At 42.4% G+C, this 22,506-nt stretch overlaps 1 protein-coding gene across 9 annotated transcripts in view; it reads left to right on the forward strand.

Annotated features, from left to right (window-relative positions):
* The window catches only part of bsna (bassoon presynaptic cytomatrix protein a), a 108,760-nt gene that overhangs the window by 65,995 nt on the left and 20,259 nt on the right, over positions 1–22,506 (forward strand). For 5 of the 9 annotated variants that reach the window (XR_010916336.1, XR_010916338.1, XR_010916337.1 and 2 more), the window contains exons 3-9: positions 1,724–2,170; positions 6,075–11,426; positions 12,057–12,098; positions 12,676–12,846; positions 13,222–13,478; positions 13,684–14,602; positions 19,394–21,902. Coding sequence is in view for 1 of the 9 variants with exons in the window: in XM_067526938.1 (XP_067383039.1) it covers positions 1,724–2,170; positions 6,075–11,426; positions 12,057–12,098; positions 12,676–12,846; positions 13,222–13,478; positions 13,684–14,602; positions 19,394–21,902 (9,697 nt within the window). In the remaining 8 variants the exon portion in view is untranslated. Of the gene's footprint in view, positions 1–1,723; positions 2,171–6,074; positions 11,427–12,056; positions 12,099–12,675; positions 12,847–13,221; positions 13,479–13,683; positions 14,603–19,393; positions 22,224–22,506 lie in introns of all 9 variants that reach the window. The other 4 variants (XR_010916341.1, XR_010916342.1, XR_010916343.1 and 1 more) reach the window with 3 other exon arrangements.

The raw sequence follows: 22,506 nt of genomic DNA on the forward strand, positions 1-22,506 counted from the left end.
TATGCTCCCATCCAGACAAAGTGTCTTTCAGGAAAGGCCTTGCATTTATCAGAGACAATGCTAAACCACATACTGCATCCATCTTAACAGCAGGGCTTCACTGGAGAAGAGTCCAGGTGCTGAACTGGCCTGACTGCAGTCCAGACTTTTCACCCATAGAAGACATTTGGCGCCTCATAAAACAAAAAATCCAGCAACAAAGAACCAGGACTGTTGAGCAGCTAGAATGCTGCATCAGACAAGAATGGGACAACAGTCCTCTTCTAAAACTCCAGCAACTGGTCTCTTCACTTCCCAGATATTTGCAGACAGTTGTTAAAAAAAGAGAGAATGCTGTACATACACTGTTAACATCGTAATGTTAACATTTCTCAGTTTCAATATCTGATTTGTTGTTTATGTTCTATTGTGAATATGATACGGATTGATGAGAATTGCAACTCATTGCATGTGAAGAATGTCAGTGAAATAAGAGCACATTGTTTTTGTTCTATCGTTTGAATCAAGTAGGTTTAAATGGTATTTTTTCATACACACACAGAACACCCAAAGAAACATTTTGAAACATTTACTTCAAAAACTCACTTCAATATCTCTTTAATTTCTATTTTTATACCTTCTACCGGGGCTTGACATTATTTTTTTTGCTCACCTGGCACTGTGGCTAGTGGTTTTCCAAAGTTACTAGTCACTCAAGCATTGTTTCCGGCCACTAGTTTGTTGTTGCAAAATTACATTGTGTAAGCTTGCTAAAAAGCACTTAAACTACAATTACCAACTTTTTAAATGGTTGTGGTAAAAAGGTTGTGTATAAAGCCTGTTTGTGGAAAACATGCAGTCTGTGAAGACAAACAGATATATTAAATTGCTTCTTATTGCATAAAATTGTGGTGGAGGCGTGTAGAAGATCTATCGAAATCAGATAAAATGGACTAGAAAAAACACAGTTTACGTATTTATCACAAACAATAATAAATCTAATACAGTATAGATACATATACACTATAAACAAAGGGCAAAGAAAAAATGTTAATATTTTATGTGTGTATGTGTGAAATGTGAATGTGAAATTGAAGTAGATTAAATGATCTCCATTTCACCTTTTTAAAGCAATAGGTCCTACAATCAAAGCAGTGGGTTACTTGATTTTCTTGGCTGGATCATTTGCCATTGCTGTGTTCATGTCTATTTAAGAGGAGGAGAAAGGGGAGAGATACACAGCTAATAGAGCAACCTAAGAAATGCATTGTGGAAAGCAACAGTGATTTCGTTGTTCATGCTGTCATGTCACTAACACAAAAGCACACGGCTTCATGAATGGACTAATGAGCAGTTGTAGTTTCATAGTGACATAATGAGTTTATTATTTCACTTCATTTTTTTCTTAAGACTACAAGTGAAAGAATAAAAGAGATTGAATTTAACATGCCAAAGTTGCTAGTGGGAGTCACTGCTAAAATCCCCCCGCATTTGGTGAGTTGGTGGGTGTTGGTATCAAGCCCTGCACCTCACATTTGTTTTGTGTGTTTCTCTTTGTTATCTTGGTAATTACTGTCTTGTGGTGCCTTTCCTCCAAGTACAGTGATGATGCTCTGAAATGGCTGTTTTGAGAGCTGTATGATCTGAAGAGGGTTTATTAAATTAACTGGAAAAGTTCCAAATTAATGTCCTACAAAGGCTTGTTGTCATTAACTGGTATTGCGGTGTCGTCTCTTTGTTTCAGAAAAAGGAATGGTTATGTCTCAACTGCCAGACCCAGCGGCTGATGTCAGGAGGTGGTCTTGATGAACCACCTCTTCTTGTTCCTCACCCGTCTCCCAAGCACCAGCCTATGGGCTCACCCCGTCACCAGGGGCCCACCAGTCAACAAAGTCCTCTCCACAAACCCACCAATCAGCAGGTGCCTAAGCCTGTCCAGGCGCAAAAACCACAGGTGGGACCTGCTGGCAGCGAACCCACTGCCGCTGCCAAACAGCTGATTGACCCCAAGACTACAACACCAGCTACAGCACCAACACCCACCACAGAGACCCAGAAACAGCCAAAACCCACAGAAGAGAAGCCTAAGACTGAGCCTGAAAACCAAACTGCCAAAGAGACCAAGCCTTTGCAGAAGAAAGGAGAGCAGATTACACCAATTAAGGAAATTAAGAAGTCCAGGCACTATGATGTAAGTCAGATTTGTTTTGTTTGTTTGTTTTGTTTTTTACAGCCTGGCTTTTGTTCAGTGTGAAAAATGAACACTAATTATAAAATGCAGTGAAAGAAAGCGATGCAACGAAATGAAATCCTAAAAATTTTTCTGATTTTTCAATGAATCTCCTGTGGAAACCATAGTGTAACATACAGGCGCATGTACTTGTCAGTGGCTAACACAGTGTGACCTTTTCAACTTTTACAGTATGTATCCAAGTTACATGAGTATACATGGTTGTTTCACCATAGCCCTACTAGACATTCATGCATTTTTTGTTTAATGTTTAGCTTGATCTTGAGAAAATGTAAATTAAAACACACTTGTAATCCTGATGATAGTTTGGCAAACTACAAGACAGGGAAAAAGAATATGCACGAGCGAAAAACTAAAAGAGGTATTGTTGTGAGTAAAGTAGAATGTGACTACCCAGCTGCTGTAGGCTGCAGACTGGAAGCTAGTAGGACTGGTAGCTCAGACGTTCTCAGCCCTGGCCCTGTGTTTTCCCATTATCCCTGCTCTACCCACTGCTGTTTACCTGGATCAGGTGTGTTTGATTGATTAAAAAAGCTGAATTAATTTTGTCTTCCCCCATTTCATCACATTTAATAAGATATTTTCCACCTTCTGATTGACTAAACACACCTCAGGAAGAGCAGGACAAGGGTACTTGAGGACCAGGGTTTAGAACCACTGTACCATCTGATTTAGAAGCTTTTTTAGCGAGATGCTAAGAGGACTCAGGGTAGCATGTAAGCTCTGAGGACTCAAGATCTGATCACAAATCAGAAACAAATTTGATTCTACAGTAGCTGCCTGAAATGTATCTGATTGTGGTGGTTGTGTGAACTTAGGGTCAAACTTATCGTATTACACACAAGGAAAGGCAGGTGTCTGCTTATTCAACTCTGGTGAGATTTCACTATCAAAGTTGGTGCATGGAGAAGTGAAAGGAGGACCTAAATTCAGACGCAGTCAAGTGAGCAACAATGGCTTCCTTTTACTGGACAGTTAACAGACAGGTAGACAAAAAGAAGTTCCAGAGAATGCATGCACACAAAATAACATGATCAGTAGCAGCTAGTAAATAGTATGATAGCTGATGAGGAAACTGGTAAAAGGTGTATAAGTGAGTGAGAAAGGTCAGGTGACTGGGAATGGAGGGAAAGTTCAAGAGCATCTGGTGGTTGGACGATGTGTTGCAGAAGCAGACAGGAGACAGGTCTATTTTCTAAGCTAAATAATATTCTACTACGCTGGATTGTCTAGAATAAGAACTTCTTAAATAGTTTAATATTGTAGCGGGCCTCATCCAGTGCAGCTAGGCATCAAGACTAAGCTAGTTTAACTAAGCTAGGCTAAGCAGCTAGCTTGGGCACTAACAGGTTCAAACATCCAAAATGGTCGGCATAAGAGAAAATACTGATGTCCCATACACCACACGAGCCTGAGTGTCTGAAGCTTGTTAACACGAGTCAGAACACAGCTCTTTTTACGGCTACTCCTGTGACCAGTGACAGCTGACTTAACTACTGGAAGCAGTGAACAGAGGCCGTCCACCGCGAAGTTCACTCCTATACATAACACTTTCCACCACAGTGGCGACCAACACATACACCACCTATGATATAACCAAAGCAACTATCAGAACCAGAACATCTAAACACACCTAGAATTGCCAATGTAACGCAAATTACAGACACTGAACACTTTAAACACACAGAACTATTTACATGTTTCTACCCATAGTGCCCCAGGGCCCACTAGGCCAGTTCGCTAGCTGGTTAGCTAGCCGTGCCGTTACAATATTATTTTGTCTCTGCCAAAAAGACAAAGGTTTCAGAATTGAACAGGTTAATTACAATGGCATTTTGAGGTCATGTATGCTACATTGACTACAGTACACTAAGATAAAGATTCAATTTGTGATTTCAGTGAAGGTGAGATACATTCTTGCAAGGTTTGTACAGGAGCCTTTTTTAAGAGGGAATAATTTGTGTTTTTATTATATGCAAAAAACATTTCTTAAATGTACATCTCAACGTATTGTACTTGCCGTGTCTCGTTTTTCTCTTTCTCTACGTCTATATGTTTCATGACTCATACTTGTTTTCTAGAACTGTTATTCATTCTTCTACTTCTATTAAATGTTCTCTGTAGCCTCTTTTGCATATGAACTCTCAACAGTGTCTGGAGAATCAGCCTCAGACATTGTTACACACAGAGGGAGATCATCCGAGTCAGAAGCGTTCTTTAAGGAAAGAAAGAGAAAAAAGTTGCAGTGGCCGTTGCCTGATAGAAATATAGTCAACACACCCATTTGCTTGCTCTAAATTCTCCCGACAACTCAGGACAGGGCAGGATGCTCCACGCATAGGCTGACGCACATGATCTGGACTTCGTACTAGGGGGCTTGCGGGTTAATCTTTGGAGCATCTCACTCCGACATGTGTGTTCCCATACATATGTGTGTACAACACATCAAGTGACAGAGGAGATCAAGGAACACAACTAAAATAAATCCGAGTCTAAGACCATTGCACTGTTTAAAAATGTTCTTCAGTTACGGTTTTATGAGCTTGATTTGAGGATTTAATTACATAGATTTTATATACAGTTTCATAATTACAGCCTCAGCTGCTAAATAAATAATATCGTGTGCTATACCTAAGATTTTCTGTGGAGCCTGGTAATTTATATTTGTAAGTTGAACTGTACTTTCTCCTTTAGTGTTGGACGTCCATGGCTGTTTGATAAGCATGCCATTGATTCCCTCTTCAGAGAGTGCTGAGGCTGCAAATGGCCAGAAGGCATTCATGGGTTACCTTGGGGAGAGAGAGAAAGTGAGGGAGAAACAGTGATGGTGAATGAGTGAAATACCTTTTCGTAGTCAGCCGCAGCCATTGCTCCTAGTGGAATATGTATAAAGATTGGCATGCCATGAATATGCTAAAGCCCCAAGGCCCTTTGCTAAAGTAATGCTGCTGCAGGCCTTTTCAAAGGCAATGCAGGCCTTCCTCATTTGAAGAGCTGCTAGGAATTTAAAGTGCAGAGAGCTCAAAGTAAAGTCTCCTCTGAAGTACAATAATGATTGAAGGAGATTTTCTAGAAAAGATTTCCATAATTTCTATCTGTTTTATATTCTTTCATCCCTCCCCCTTTTCCTTTACCAGGTTAGTCCCTTTGAGATTATAATTTGGCATGTTATTAACAGATATCTCATATGGAGCCATTGATGAATGAGTTTTGAGTAGTTCTTCTGTTCCAAGTCACATTAATTCCACAATGACCTCATCTGTATAATAAATACATTTTTCGAGTAATCAGTTTGAGTAATCTCTTTCCATCAATGGCTCAAATGTTGTTGACATTCCTAACAACTATATTACATGTTACAATAATGTAATTTGTCCTTATCTTGTCATTCATGATACCAATAATAAAAAGGTCGTAGGAATGATTGTACTCTGTTTTTTCACATGTTACTGTAGCATAATACTATTACATATTTGAATTGTAACTAGGCTGTAGTGAAATTAAAGTGTTTATGTAGGATTTTATTACAAGGTCAGATATAGCTGTTAGAGAAACCGACAGGTATTCTAAAGATAGCAAATGTAAATCTCTACATTGTGTATAACATATAGATTTTCATTGTTTATCTGTATATTTCTACATCTACACATATGTAACTAAACCCTGAAGTCTTGCATGTTCTTCATGATTTCACCCTCATTTTTTTTCCTTGTGCAATTTATTTTTTATATTTTATATTTATATTTTACATTGAATCTTATCAAAAGCAATTTATGTGGTTATTAAACTGTATATACTTATCTACCATTAAAACATTCTAACATTTTTCTTCTTCTTTTTATAGGATACAAAAAACAACAGCACCCATGACTTGTCACGCAGCCCTCAGAGTCTCAGTGACACCGGCTACTCATCCGATGGCATCTCCAGCTCCCACAGTGAAATCACAGGTCTAATCCAAGAAGAGGAGATGAAGCTAAGTGAAAGAGGAATCATTGGGCATGGCTCCCCACCAAGCCCTTCTGAAATCACCAAGTTAGAAAGCACCATGAGACCTTTGCTGGAGAAGAGCCTCTCTGAAGATAAGGGAGACAGAAGGGGAAGGAAACACAGAGACAGAGAGTTTGATGACAGGGGGAAGCAGCGTCCGCGTTCCCTGTCCATTCCACCAGACGCATACGACTCTGATGAAGAGCTAGAGGATATATTGGAGGAGGAAGAAGATGGAGGTGACTGGGAAGTAAAGCGAAAGGAATTGAAGGATGACAAGAAGGAGAAGAAAAAGAAGGAAAAAGAAGCAGAGCCCCTGGAGATGACTGATGAGGAGTTCATGAGGAGACAAATAATGGAGATGAGTGCAGATGAAGAAAATGAGGACGAGGAAGAAGAAATGGAGGAAGATGAAGATGAGGAAGATGAAGGATATGGCTACCAAAAACCCAAGAAAAGCCACCCCAAGCACATTATTTCTGACTCTGGGAAAGATAAGAGGCGCCTTCAGCACCATTCCAGCAGTTTTGAGGAGGAAACTAAGAGCTCTACTGATGTTTATAAAGGCTCAGTGGAGGAGGGTGAGGAAGATGTGATGGCATCACAAGGAGGCCTGAGGCGCTTCAAAACCATTGAACTCAATAACACCAATAGCTACAGCCGGGACATGGAGCTGGGCAATGAAAATGATTTAAGCCTTGACAGGGAACCAGAGCTAGAGATGGAAAGCCTGACAGGATCTCCAGAGGAACGTTCTCGAGGTGACTACTCATCCACTCTGCCACCCACATCATCCTCGTATGGCTCAGGTCAGTCTCCTACTTCTATCTCATCCATGGAGGAAGATAGTGACAGTAGCCCCAGCAGGAGGCAAAGGCTGGAAGAGGCCAAGCAGCAGAGGAAAGCACGCCACCGCTCTCATGGTCCTCTCCTTCCCACTATTGAAGACTCTTCAGAAGAGGATGAACTTAGAGAAGAAGAAGAACTACTGAGAGAGCAAGAGAAGATGAGAGAGGTGGAACAACAGAGAATAAGGAGCACAGCACGAAAGACCAAGCGGGATAAGGAGGAACTGAGGGCTCAGAGGCGCAGAGAGAGATCCAAGACTCCACCTAGCAATCTCTCACCAATTGAAGATGCTTCACCTACAGAAGAACTGAGACAAGCTGCAGAAATGGAAGAGCTACATCGTTCTTCTGCTTCTGAATATTCCCCTCAGAGTCTTGACTCAGAAGCTGAGGGATATGAGTCCAAACTTTACAAGTCAGGCAGTGAGTACAACCTACCAACCTTTATGTCCCTCTACTCGCCAATAGAAAAATCATCAATCACAACCACCACCACAGCACCTTCTTCAACTTCCAAACCACTAAAAAGTGCTGAAGAGGTCTATGAAGAGATGATGAGAAAGGCAGAGATGCTGCAAAAACAGCAGAAACAACAACAGCAACAGCAGCAACATGGAAGACTTGGGCAGTACTATGAGGAGGACATCAATGGACAAGGTTATGATGATGAGTATGAATATGAACAAGATCAAACAGGATATGACAATGAGGCCGCAGAGACTGAAACTGATATTTATGAGGAAATCAGACAAACATCTCAGAACATCACCAAGATGCAGCAGGCCACAGATGAGCAAGTAGAGGTTGAGAGCTCCTTCCCAGATAAACAGCTCCTAGACACCGGCTCTGCCTTTGCCAAGCTACTGGAACAAAGCAATGCTCTCCTGACTCCAGGGACCAGCCCCACCCAGATTTCAGCCCCTGTCTCCTTTGCTGAGACGGGAGGACGGATCCCTGATGTCAGAGTAACACAGCACTTTTCTGCAAAGGATGGACACAAAGACAGAATTAAAAGCCAAGCAGGAAAGAATGGAATAACCCCAACTGTGGCTGCCACCACTATTGCAGCTTATGGGGTTTATGCCAGAGATGCAGTGACAATTTCTCAGACTAGTTCAAGCCACACCGTGACCTCTACTCAGTCTGGTATATATAGCCGACACACAGGTAGTCCTTCCACATCCTCTGCTACAGTCTCAAGTGTATGCAGCAAGATTGCTGAGATTACACAGGCCTACAGTCAAAGAGAAGTAATCACCAGAAGGGTAGGAGAGACTCGGGGTGTCCAAGTACGAGACAGCTCAACATCTTCTACTGAGAGAATTATTGAGCCACGTTCTCCCAAGTATACTACTTATTACAGGAGCACCAGTCCTCCTCTTTCTCCATCACCACCACCACCACAGAGTCCAACTCATTCACCTTCCAGAAGGGCCACAGCTGAGTTCTCTACTCAAACTTTCAGTTCAGCATTTCAAAAGGACTCAGCTGGCTCTGGGCCTACATCTCCAGTGATGGCTCAGGGAACCCAGACATCTCATCGATCAGTATCCCCATGGCTCTATCGACAGTCTTCCCAGGATGCTTCATACTCCCCACCTCCAAGCCCAGCTAGACCAATGACAGTCAATACTGCTACTTCTCCCCTTTCATCACCAACCAGATTTAGCCGCCAATCAACATTTGACACTTACTCCCCATGTGGCAGCCCTCCAGACACACCACCTTACCAACAGTCTCCTACACGCAGCTTCTACCGAACACAAAGAGTGGAGAAAGTAAATGTTGGAACAAGTATGGTCACTACAGCTAGCACCTACACCAGGGGGTCTGTATCAATGGATAATATCTCCCTCTGTCGAATATCTACAGTACCAGGCACTTCCAGGGTAGAGAAGGGTCATATGATCCAAGGTGGAAGTGTTGTTGATCTCAGAACGGCAACAAAACCAGCTCCTATTATTATGACTGACCAGGGAATGGATCTCACTTCATTGGCGACTGAAAGCAGGAAATATCACGGTGGATCAGAGGGTAGTAGACATTCAACAATTGTACAGCCACTGATAATGAACCTAAACACACAGGAGACCACCACACCAACAACTGTAAGTGTCACTGTGGCAGCTTCAATGTTCATGACCCAACCCAAACAGCCAACAGTTTATGGTGATCCACACCAAAATCGAGTAGATCTGGGTCAGGGCATGGGCTCAGCAGTGTGTCTTTCACAGAGCAAACCACAAATTTCACCTCCTGGTGACCCGTCAATAACAAAAATTGATGCCAAACTAGAAGACCTCAGTATTCAGCAGCATGAGCTACAAAAACAACAAGAAAAGTTGCAGAAGCAACAGGAACTCCTTGAACAACAATTGCAGCAGCACCATCATATGCAACAGACATCTGCTTTGGCCAGGTATAACATTACTGGCCAGATCTCACCTTTACTGAAAAAAGACTTGTTAGTCAGCCAGACTGGCACAGCCTCAGCTGTGGTTAGTGCAGTATCACCAGTCATTAATCCTGAGTTGTACAGCACTGGTCCCATTGAGGTTAAAGGGAGGCCCAGTGCTCCTGGTTTGCTTTCGGGAGGTAAATCACCACACACCATGGTAGCACAGATGGATGGGGTACCAGATCAGGCCAGGGTAGTGACTCAGCTAGTAAAGATAGAAGAAGGAGAGGATGCTGTGGATCTGACGGGAGGCCAAATTAAACCTGACACCCAACCAGCTTGTTGTGATGTTGTTTACCGTATTCCATTTGGTGGAAGCTGTGTTGGTGGTTCTGAGAAAGAAGGCATAAAGCCTCCATCTGCCCCACCTCTTATCTATGAGTCTGACCAAGAAAGACAGCCTGGAAGGTACCATGAATATCCAATGGATGCACGTAAGGCCTACACATTACCTTTCCCGGGAAGACTCCAGCCTTCAATGTCTGATTCAAACCTAGCTGATGCTGGGCTACAATCTTACCACCCTAAACTAGAACCACAACTCCAAGCCTCAGGAGAATTTGTCATGGATCTAACAGCAGTGAAACAGATCTACGGAGGGTATATGGGGATGCAATATGGCTCCTATACTGATCTACGGCATGGAGGAGACATCACAGCCCAAACACTGCCTATAAGGAGATATAATTCACTGTCTAACATCAGTTCAGACTATGGCTACTCTGCTCGTGACATTGCTAGCTTTCAGGAAGCTAACTTAGCTCAGTACAGTGCAACAACTGCCAGGGAGATTAGCCGAATGTGTGCTGCACTCAATTCAATGGATCGGTATGGGAGCAACCCAGACTTGATGCAGTTTGGTAGTTTGGGCAGAGGAACTGGGCCAGGGACCTCCAGGCTTGCAGCAGGTCTTGGCATGAGACAAAACTTCCTTTTGGGACTAGATGGCAAGCCAATTTCACACAGCCAGGCACTAACCAATCTTATCAATGCCAGGCAGGCCAGTCTCAGAGCCATGTACCCCGCTGCTATTAGGTCATCTGATGGGATGATCTACTCAACCATTCAGACCCCCATTGCTTCTACACTTCCCATTACAACCCAGCCTGCCTCTGTTCTTCGCCCACTGCTGAGGGGTGTTTACAGGCCATATCCATCTGCTAACATGACACCTGTGCCCCTGTCCAGTCTTAGCAGACTACCAATGAGCCCCAGAATGCCCTTATCTGGACAAGGTCCAGTCCGTTACCCAACCCCAGGCCTTCTCCAAACAACATCAACAACTGCTGTGACTGCTACTTCTGCATCAACTTCAGCTCCAGTAGGTGCCCCACCACCTGTTTCAAGTTCTACAATCCAGGAAGAGCCAGTTTACCTTGGTAAAGGTGCCACAGTGACCTCCTCATCAACTGAGGTCACCTCAGTTGGGGGAGTAGTTGCCATTCCAACAGAGCCACAACAACAGCCAATAAACCTGTCCCAGGCACACCTGTACAGCCAACAACAACAAAAACAAGTGACAACTGCACAGCAGCCACTACAGGCTCCTTCAGCAGCTCATGCTTACCCATCCTCTGGTCCCTCACACACCCATGCCTACACACAACCTTTAGTAGGCCTCTCTGTCCCCACTAGTGGCTTACCTGTCCCTGTGGGTCTTCCTACTTTCCCTCCACCAGGTGCTATACACAAGGAGGGTGAAACTGAAGCAGATAGGCTGCATCGGCAGCAGGAGCAGCTCCTGCAGATGGAGAGGGAGCGGGTTGAGCTGGAGAAGCTCCGCCAACTGCGCCTGCAGGAGGAACTGGAACGAGAAAGGATAGAGCTAAAACTACACAGAGAGAAGGAGCAGATACTGGTGCAGAGAGAGTTACAGGAGCTGCAGAACATCAAGGAGCAGGTAGAGGGAGAGACAAGAAACAGAATGGAGTTTGATATTGGGTGTCTTGTTTTCTGTTTTGTAGTCTTAGTTTGCATATGATGTTTTCGATTTTGCTGTTTGTTTGTTTTTTGTTTTTGTTTGTTTGTTTGTTGGTGTTACCTGTAGTGTCATATAAAGTTATTTTGTTTTTTAATAGGCCTTTCAGTTTTGAATCTGCTCTGCATTACTCCCCAGAATTATTGAAAAACTTCAGCACATTCTGTATAAAATATATGCAAGTCTACTATAAATTACTAAAGAAGGTAAATGTAAAACACTGTGCTGGTTTCAGTTAATTTCATTAAATATCCCTGTAGAAGATGGTTTAAAATTCTGTCATTTGGAAAAGATAGAGAGAAAGATATACATCTGTATTCTTGGTAATGTGGATGTGATGTGTGTATTTTACTGGATATTTACTCAATATAAAGTGTGCATGAACAGGTGTGCAGTGTGTGTACATGTACAAGTACATGAAGTAAACTGATGATTCTCAAATTTAGTTTGTCATATGGTTTCATGGCAAAAGAAAATGGATTACATTATGAATTATTGTGTTAATAATAATTCATTCAGAGCTAACAAGATCATTTTCTTTTGTTTTGATAGAACAAGCAGTTGAAAATCTTTCAAGTTAACTCTGTTAAACAGGTGTGGAAGCATTTGTTAATAAGAATGAACTAGAAATGGAATGCCTAATATGCATCTCATAACTTACTGAATAATCAAGACCCCTAACTCCTTATTTGCACCAGCCTGTCATATATGGAACACAGAAAACGCATTTTGTTATGAGCATAATATGACTGGCCACAGCAATGATCGGTACATGCTGCACTTTTATGTTGCGCTTCCATTCTTAGTTTCTTCAATATACAGTATGCAAGTTTGACTAACTCTGAACCATTTTCAAAACTAATCCATCAGGAGAATAACTCTATGTCATATGCATAGTCAGAAGCCTTGTTTTTTGGTTTGCATTCTTGAATCTTGATGTGATCATCTTGCGTACAACTGAAATCTTCAAATGTCAACAACCTTGTCTTCTTTTGTCTTTATTGTCTCTTTTTTTTTGCATTTTGTTTATCATCTTGTCTATTTTCCATTGTTTATTTTTTCTGGTTGTCTCATTTCTTCATCTCTAAACCATTTACTTGTCACCCTTTGTTCCATGCATGTCCACTTTTCTGTTACTTTTCCATTTCTTTTTACCATCAATACTTTTTAGGTTCTACAGCAGCAGCAGCAGGAACGTGAAAAACAGCTTGTTCTCCAGAGGGAGCAGTTAGCCCAACAGAAATCACAGCTAGACCAGATTCAATCATTACAGCAGCAGCTCCAGCAGCAGCTTGAAGAGCAGAAGAGACAGAAATCAGCTGCTGTAGCACAGAGTGTGCAGGTAAGTGCACTACTATTGTAGAGTGATAAGTGGTGACACATCTTCTAGCACCGATGTGGATGTTCAGCTCTTGGACAACAGTGGCAGAACTGTAGCGTGTACAATATGAGAAAATAGGGAAGAAGCATGCTAAATAAAGCTCTAGCGAATACATTTTTGGAATGTGGACTTGGCATTAGAGAAAATTTTGCTCTATGAAACACATGCCTGCCTACCCTTACACAAATTTTGCTATATCTTGCTGCAGCACTTTCTAAAGCGTAACCAATCTCAAAGTGGTTATTAAACAACAAATACATCCGCAATGCACTCAGTCAGCTCTTTGCTGGGGTCAAATGGTTGAAACTAATCCTAGAGCTTCCCTTTTTTCCACAGCTGGATGTGAATGGACAGCCCCTGCCCCCCTACACTGACTCTCAGATGGGCTCCCGTTCTCTTCCCAACTCTTCATCAGAAATGTGTCTAAAGAGCCAGGAAAAGCACATGGAGACAAGAAGCAACATGAGGAAACACAGCTCCATGACCAGGCTGAGTAGGGATAGCATGGATGGAGAAGGCATAGTGTTCTATGGATCCCCCCGCAGGATAGTGGACAGCTGTGTGCAGACAGATGATGAAGATGGGGAAGAGAGGTAAAGATATGTAGATGTGTAGTGGATGGATGGTTGTGTATAGTGGGGGATAGCGATGGAAATGTATCTGTTTGTTAATTATGCAATGAAACAATTGCTCAGAAAGTATTTCTATTGCTATCCATTGTGTACAGATACATGTAGATTGTAATATACTGTAAGCTGTTATTGTTACTGTTGTTGCTGCTGTTCTCTTCATGACCAGGTACATGATGCGACATCGTACCAGGAGGCGTGGTCGAAGTGTTGACTGTTCTGTCCAGACAGATGATGATGAGGACAAGATAGAACAGCCTGTCCGCAGAAGACGCTCACGTTTTTCCCGGCACTCTGAGTCCAGTGGCAGCACTGCTGCTACCACCAGTTCCACCTCCGACAATAAAACCGACACACCCAAGATGGTATCCTCTAGTATTGCCATCCAGACCATCCGGGAAATGTCTTGCCAGACAGAAGTGGAACACCTAGGAAGAGTCTCCCCAGCAATCCACGTGACAGTTCCAGACCCAAATAAAGTAGAGATTGTGCACTACATCTCTGGACCTGAGCATACTCAGAAAGGACAGTCTTTAGCATGCCAGACTGATCCAGAGGCCCATTCACAGGGTGTTGTAGCTCCTCAGCTCAGTGTTCCAACCACAGTCAGTCCATATTCTTCCTCTACAAGTATGGGAACACATCAGTCCAGTTCTGCCGACCTTCTGAGCCAACAGCGCCAGCAGCATATTGCAGCAAATGCAGCGAAGTTTGAGCGACGTCGCCCTGACCCACTTGACATCAACTATCAGCCTCACAACCACCTCCACAATGAGTCCATCTCCAACATCATCCGGCAGCAGCACGCAGCTCCTAAATCTCCACAAGTCCTCTACTCTCCAGTCTCCCCAGTGTCCCCTCACCGTTTGCTGGAGACGTCTCTGTCCAGTGAAAGGCTGAACAAGGCCCATGTCACACCTCAGCAGAAGTCTTACACAGCCGAGTCCCCCCAACGACACCCCTCTGTACCCCGACCAATTAAGAGCACCCAAAGGTCTATGTCAGACCCAAAGCCCCTCAGCCCCACCACAGATGAACACACCAAGGCCAGGCTCTCTCTTTATCAACAGCAAGCACTCCAGAGCCAGGTAAAGTCACTCAGACCAGGCTCACTGAAAGATTCATTTAGATATAGAGAGAATGAAGTGATTAAAAGGGAGTCTGAGCACGGTCGATATGAGATATGAGAGCCAAACGATTCTATTTACACAGAAAAAACAATATAGCTGACATGTTATGAGCAGAATTATGTATTTTTGTTAAATGTAATTAGCTGTATGTTGGTGGTAACCGTAACCCTCAACAGCAGTTAGTATAACTCATTTAGGTTGTGGTGTGTCGGACCCCTGTTGTGATGAACTGTAGTTGCTCTAAAAGGCTAAAACCTTACTTTGTTCTCCACTACTTTGATGCTTCACATGCTGGAGTTTAATATTTAGTTCCAAATTATTGTTAATAGAGTATCTCATTAATTTTGGATTTACTGATACTTGCATTACAACTCATATTGTTGTCAAATGCATTCAAAGAAAAGAAATCATCACCACTATCACTTGCATTTGATCAATTTTTAGTGGTCTGTTTTGGAGTTTTGATGAAATCAAGGCATTTCTTGGTACTGTATCTCCCAATTACCAAACCAAGTTGGATGTTTTCATTTCTTTCCATTTGTTCTTTTTTTAAGCTAATTTTACAAATAAACAAAGGTAATTCATTTTTAGTGCTACCTGCAGTAAATAGGTCAAACGATTGATTAAAATCAGCAGTGTATATTTCATAAACACTTACAGGTAGAGAATAAAAACTGTTAATTGGATTGGCTTTAATCACAAATTTACAATGCCATTATTTTTGACAATAGTCTTGGTTTTATGTTCACTGGAGGACTAGCCGAAGGCATTACCACTGCATGGCCTCTATGTAACTGATCAAAGCTTTTCCCTTTTGCACACATTGTATAATGTACACTATGAATGTTTTATGTGAATACTGTGATGACTAATTCCGTATTTTATGAATTTCTCAAATGTTAGGATTGTTTTGTGTTCTACATCCTTTGGACATATAGAACGTATTAAGTCTACCACATTTTGAATTTGAAACAAATGACACTTATTCCTATGAAATAATAGGTGCCATAAAGGTGAAATACAAAGTGGAATCCACAGCTGAATATTCCAGGGTCCTTATTATAGCAAGGGAAATAAGGTTTTTAGCTGCTCAACCACAAACTAATCCAATGAGTTAGTAGATAGTTTATTACAAATAGGTACAATGTTTTTGCCCCTTAATCTGTGTTTCCCTTTATATTGATTTGCATAATCATAATCTAAATTTAACATAAGTGACATATACTCTAAAAAAAATGTATTCAATAAAATGCTACTAATACTACATTGTAGTTATAGGGACAAAATCATTGTAATTGTTTCAAATATTAACTACTTAAGAGCTACTTCACTTGAGTGACTCCTTTACTGTACAAGCCCAGCCATCTATCACCTTTAACTGCTTATCCTGTTCAGGGTCGTGGGGGGGCCGAAGCCTATCCGAGCTGTCACTGGGTGAGAGGCGGGGTGCAACCTGGATAAGTTGCCAGTCTTGGGGCCAACACAGAGAGACATATACATACAGATAACTATTCACACTCACATTCACATCTATGAGCAATTTAGAGTCACCAATTAACCTAACCTGCATACCTGTGGACTGTGGAAGGAAAGCATAGCATGCAGAGGAACCCTGAATAACAATAGCAGGCGGCAGATACTCTCAATAGTAACATTTTTTAAAAAGTAAAATGCTTAATATCTTATGGCTAATTGATAAAAAAAATGCTTTAATAGCTGGAGAATAGTTGTAATCATAATAGAAAAAAACACTATTTATAAAACAAAACAGAGGCTATGATGCAGAAAATTGAATGAAAAGACTATAAACGTATATGTATAGTAAAAATCAAGTCTAGTAGTATAGAAAACATACCTAAAAAATTCAAGTTAAATCATGTTTTTTTTTTTTAAATACATCTTTCTGATGAAAGTAGGTTTTAGGAGCAGTTAAAAATTTGATTCAATGAGCCTTATTTCTTTGGACAGGTCGTTTGAACAGTTTTGTGTTCTACATCCTTTGGACATATAGAACGTATTAAGTCTACCACATTTTGAATTTGAAACAAATGACACTTATTCCTATGAAATAATAGGTGCCATAAAGGTGAAATACAAAGTGGAATCCACAGCTGAATATTCCAGGGTCCTTATTATAGCAAGGGAAATAAGGTTTTTAGCTGCTCAACCACAAACTAATCCAATGAGTTAGTAGATAGTTTATTACAAATAGGTACAATGTTTTTGCCCCTTAATCTGTGTTTCCCTTTATATTGATTTGCATAATCATAATCTAAATTTAACATAAGTGACATATACTCTAAAAAAAATGTATTCAATAAAATGCTACTAATACTACATTGTAGTTATAGGGACAAAATCATTGTAATTGTTTCAAATATTAACTACTTAAGAGCTACTTCACTTGAGTGACTCCTTTACTGTACAAGCCCAGCCATCTATCACCTTTAACTGCTTATCCTGTTCAGGGTCGTGGGGGGGCCGAAGCCTATCCGAGCTGTCACTGGGTGAGAGGCGGGGTGCAACCTGGATAAGTTGCCAGTCTTGGGGCCAACACAGAGAGACATATACATACAGATAACTATTCACACTCACATTCACATCTATGAGCAATTTAGAGTCACCAATTAACCTAACCTGCATACCTGTGGACTGTGGAAGGAAAGCATAGCATGCAGAGGAACCCTGAATAACAATAGCAGGCGGCAGATACTCTCAATAGTAACATTTTTTAAAAAGTAAAATGCTTAATATCTTATGGCTAATTGATAAAAAAAATGCTTTAATAGCTGGAGAATAGTTGTAATCATAATAGAAAAAAACACTATTTATAAAACAAAACAGAGGCTATGATGCAGAAAATTGAATGAAAAGACTATAAACGTATATGTATAGTAAAAATCAAGTCTAGTAGTATAGAAAACATACCTAAAAAATTCAAGTTAAATCATGTTTTTTTTTTTTAAATACATCTTTCTGATGAAAGTAGGTTTTAGGAGCAGTTAAAAATTTGATTCAATGAGCCTTATTTCTTTGGACAGGTCGTTTGAACAGTTGCAAGATTTTTTTTTCTCTGCAGTCAGGTCTTCAAAAGTGATTTTTGTTTAAATAATCCGATTGCAGATACTGCTTAGATGTAGCATCCATTAATTGTGAGTCACTAGATAAGTGTCCTGTTACTGAGGAGTAATCCATGTCACTGGGTACTGCATTGGTGGATCAGTCTCACCCTTCGGCAAGTTAAATGAAACTAAGCCGGGTGCTTTGAAAACGTACTTGTAAGATTAGTAAAATGTTCGTTTTATGATGTTCTGTGTTCCCTCATGATTATTATATTGGGTCATAATGTGTATGTTGTGATGAATGTTTCTGTAAATGTAATGAATAACCCCTTTGTTGTGTGAACATCTTTCACACTGTATAGTATTTTCTCTTCTAATCCTTTGATGTGTGACAAGCATGTTTTCACTGCCCACATGCTAAGATTATCTCATTAATAGGTTCCTATGGGAATCTTTTTTCATACTCCTGCCCCCACACAGATTGACATGATAAACAACACATGACACACTGTATGTGTTTACAAAATTTTAAATGCAGATGATTCTTTGCGTAGGGGAAAGGGGGAATACACAATGTATAAGTAAATATCAAAGTTGATTTAATATAAATTTTCACGCCCTGCTTACTGATTAACCACAGTGTTGGCTGATGTTGGCAGGAAAATAGACACAGTGGTGTGTTAGTTTCAAAATATACCATTACTGTTATTGATCAAGTGCACTACATTTTTTGTCTTTTATTCCTGTTTTTATGTAATAGTTTAAAAACTCAGAACCTTTAAGAACATGAACTTTATGAACTCTCTAATTTTGCCTTCAGAATGGCATAAAATTCAACACGTTGTGGATAACACAAAGCATTGGTAGCGTTCCTAATGGGTTTAGGTCAACGCTGAGTCAAAAGCAGCACTTATATATTGGTCACAAACTTATGCTAATTCTTGACCGAAGACAGATTACTCCATGATGCTTTTTCTTGATACATTCATATAACAATAAGTATTTTTCATGAAATGGGGCACATGTTCTGTTTACCCAATCCTTAAAGCAGAAAGCCAGTAAACAGTTTCCAAAATACATAAGTTACCAGTTGTCAGTTAACAGAATATTGCACCACTGCAATAACTGTCACAAATGTTATTGTTTTTGTATGTCTTCTAACACAGACTTCACTCTTGTTTCCTGTCATCCTTGTCTCTGTGTCTATATGTGTCTCCCTTGTCTCTCTTGCATCCTCTCCTCGTTTTCTGACCCTTTTCCCTTTTTTTGAGTTTTCCCTGTTTTCCTCTTCCTGTTCTATACACCTCATCCCCTACTTGTTATCTGCCTCCCTTAACTTCCTTATACCATGTTTCTACCCTTTTCTGTTTGTTAAATTTCTCTTTTTTACCTCACTGTCTCCATACATCCCTCTGTAACCCTGCTTACTCCTGTCTACATTACTTTCCTCCCTGTCCTTGTTTGCCTCTTGATCTTTCACGTTCTTTTTGTATTTTTCTTCACCTCGCCCTCTACCAATTTTCCAATTAACACCTCTCTAAATTCAATTTCCCCACTGTTGTCACATTTATCACACTGTACATTCTGTTTTACCTGTCCGATCCTTTTAATTTCCGTGTTGCTTTGTCACTCCATATTCTCTTGCTTTCCCATTTCTCCTTCCCCATCTCTCTCACTCTCTCTCCAGCTGGCAGCCCTACAACAGAGCTCACTGTTGCGTAAAGTCAAGCGAACCCTGCCCAGCCCTCCTCCTGAGGAGACCACTGCATCAGTTCATCTGCCCATGATGACCCCAGGCCTTCCACAAGTCTACCTGCCCTCTGTGCCCAGCCTCAAGCCCAGCTCCAGGTCTACTCTGGCTGCTAAGGCCAGCCTTCTCAAAGACCTCACCCATGAGCTCAAGGCAGTGGAGCAAGAGTCAACCAAGCTGAGAAAGCAGCAAGCTGAACTGGAGGAGGAAGAGAAGGAAATTGATGCTAAACTGAGATACCTCGAGTTGGGAATCCACCAAAGGAAAGAGACACTGGTCAAAGAGAGGGAAAGAAGGGATATTGCCTACTTAAGGTGTATGGGGGACACTAGGGACTATATGTCTGATAGTGAGTTAAATAATCTACGTTTAGCAGCAGCAGCAGCATCACATGAAACCAATGGCCTTCTGACAACAAGGCCAAGCACCGCCCCTCTCAGCCAGTTCAGCAGTGATCTTAACACAGCAGCCCAGTACCCACCCACATCATCCTTCCTCTCCTGTCAGTACCCCCAAAGCCAACCGACAGCACCAACTCAACAGTCAAGTTTGTCATACCAATCTTCAACATTTAACCAACCTCCCTATCCAACAGTATCTCAATCCCAGGCTCTGCCACAGCCCACACCTCTCCAGAGCCATGTCCCTCCTCCAGGACCTGCTTATCATTCTCAAACCCCTTATCCTTCCCATACCTACCCCCAAACCCAGCTCCCATACCCCCAGACAGACCTGGGGTTGCCCGCTGCACCACAGCCTCAGCCCCAGCCAGGTCATACAGGTTTTGGGCCTGCACCACCTGGCCAGCCTCCCTACCCCACCCACAGCTCACCTTATCCCAGTGCTGTGTCTTCCTACCCCAGCCAGACCACCCCATACCCTGTGCAGCCCCCAGCTGATATCCTGACAGTCAATCCAGGAAGACCTAGGCAGACTTCGCTTGCTGATTTGGAGCACAAGATGCCCACCAACTATGAAACAATCAGCAACCCCACAGCCGTGGTCACCACCACTGCTCAGGACGTTACCTATTCCAGTGGAGCCCCCTCTTATGGTCAGTATACTGGAATGACAACTATGGCCAGCTCCTATGGGCCCTATGGCTCAGCACCTGTATCCAGCAGCTACGGTGGGTACTCCACAGTGCCACCCAGTACTTATGGCCAATATACTTCAACAATTGGTAATTCTTATGGCCAGTATACCACAACAACTGCTAATACATATGGCTACACTGCCACCACAGCCAGTTCTTACGGACAGTACACTTCTACAGTTTCTAGTGCTTATGGGCATTCTGTAGACAGTCCCTGCACTTACAGCACAGCAGATGGAATGTATGGGGCTCCTGGCTTAGAGCAAAACATTCCAAGGAATTACATGATGATTGATGATGTGAGTGAGCTGACGGCTAAAGATGGGCTGGGCACGATGACAGGGGACATGATGCACCATGGCAGCAGTGGGCGTTATCCAGGCGACATCCACGGTCACAGCAGCACCATTGGCAGCACAACGCGTGGGGGAATTGGCAGCTCCTCGTACTGCAGGGCACCTGAGGAGGAAGCAGCGATGCAGGAAGAGCTGTACGATCACCATGGCAGGGGTAAGAGCAGCTACAGGCACGGACCTCTAGGGGGCAGCAGCAGCAGCGTGAGCGCTAGCATGGGTGGGGGATCCCCCTATTACTATGACTACGACTACAAATATGGCAGCATCCGCTCCGGGGTACAGAAACCTTCGCCATCATCCAGAGGCCTTCTGGCTCCTGCCGTCATGTCCTCCAAGCGCAGCAAGCACAGGAAACTGGGAAGTTTGGAGCAAAAAATCTCCAAGTTTTCCCCCATTGAAGAGGCTCGGGATGTGGAGACAGACCTAGCCTCATATTCTTCAGCAACAGGTGGGGCCTACCCCTCCTTCCGTATTCGAGGGCGCCAGCTGATTGAGGATTACGGCTTTAAGAAGAGTGCTTATGAGGGAAGCAGTGGCACCACTCACGGTAGTCGGCACTATGGGTCATTAGTGGAGGAGGACGATCGGAATTACTATACCTCCACCGGTCGTTCCCGTTCCACCGGCTACGGCATGGACAAGATCTCAGCCAGGGACTACCCTAGCTATCGCAGCAGATCCTATGAGAGGGACAATCGCTCCTACCGCTCTGGCTACAGCCGAGGGCGCCATCCAACACGCCAGTACTCTGAAGAGGAGAGTCCACTCAGTCCCCTGGGGAGGTTCATGGGCTCTGGCCGATCATCAAGCTTAGGTCCCGACCCTTACAACAGTCGCGGCAGTAGATATCATTACTATTATGGCCAATATGGTTCAAGCCATTCGCTGCCAGACGTACAAGACCACATACGGGACCTTCCCCGGACTCATGTCTACAAATCGGATGATACGTACATTATAGACGATTATCATTGTGCTGTGTCAGACAGCGAAGGTAATTGTGGGAGCTGAATGCCCACACAGTCTCACTACCTACTACTGCCCCACCATTTATCTAAACGTCCCCCACCCACCCAGAGGCTAGGTTTAGCAAGAGAAAGAGAAAGAAATGAGAGAAAGAGATAGCCGTTGCATGCTGATGTTTTCTTCTTCCTGAGAGTTACTTGGAGCTCTCTTATCAGTGGACTGCTGTCTGTCTGTCTGCCTGCCTGTCCGTCCTTCCGCCTGTTCGTCCAGTCGTCTGTCTATCCAATACTCGCATGGTTCTTCGGCGTGGTCATTTTCTTCGTTCGCTACACTCTGATTCACTTGAAAGGTCTTCTTTGCACGCCGCAGACGTTATTTTTTTCTTTACAGGGTTTTATCTTTAATTGTCTTTGACATCAATGTTTTGTTTATATGTATTTTGATTTTTTAAATTCTGTCTACACTGCAAAACTGTCCCTGACAATGAAATCAAAATTTACTTTTAAAGAGGACCAATATTACTGCCTAACTGTACTAATTTAACTATTTTCATATCATCAAGATAATAAAAAAAATTGATCTTTGCATGGCAGTGGTATAAACAACGTTCGTACAGCATAAATGTTGTTCAA

Source organism: Channa argus, chromosome 13, assembly GCF_033026475.1.
Source record: "Channa argus isolate prfri chromosome 13, Channa argus male v1.0, whole genome shotgun sequence".
In the NCBI taxonomy this organism is placed as follows: Eukaryota; Metazoa; Chordata; class Actinopteri; order Anabantiformes; family Channidae; genus Channa; species Channa argus.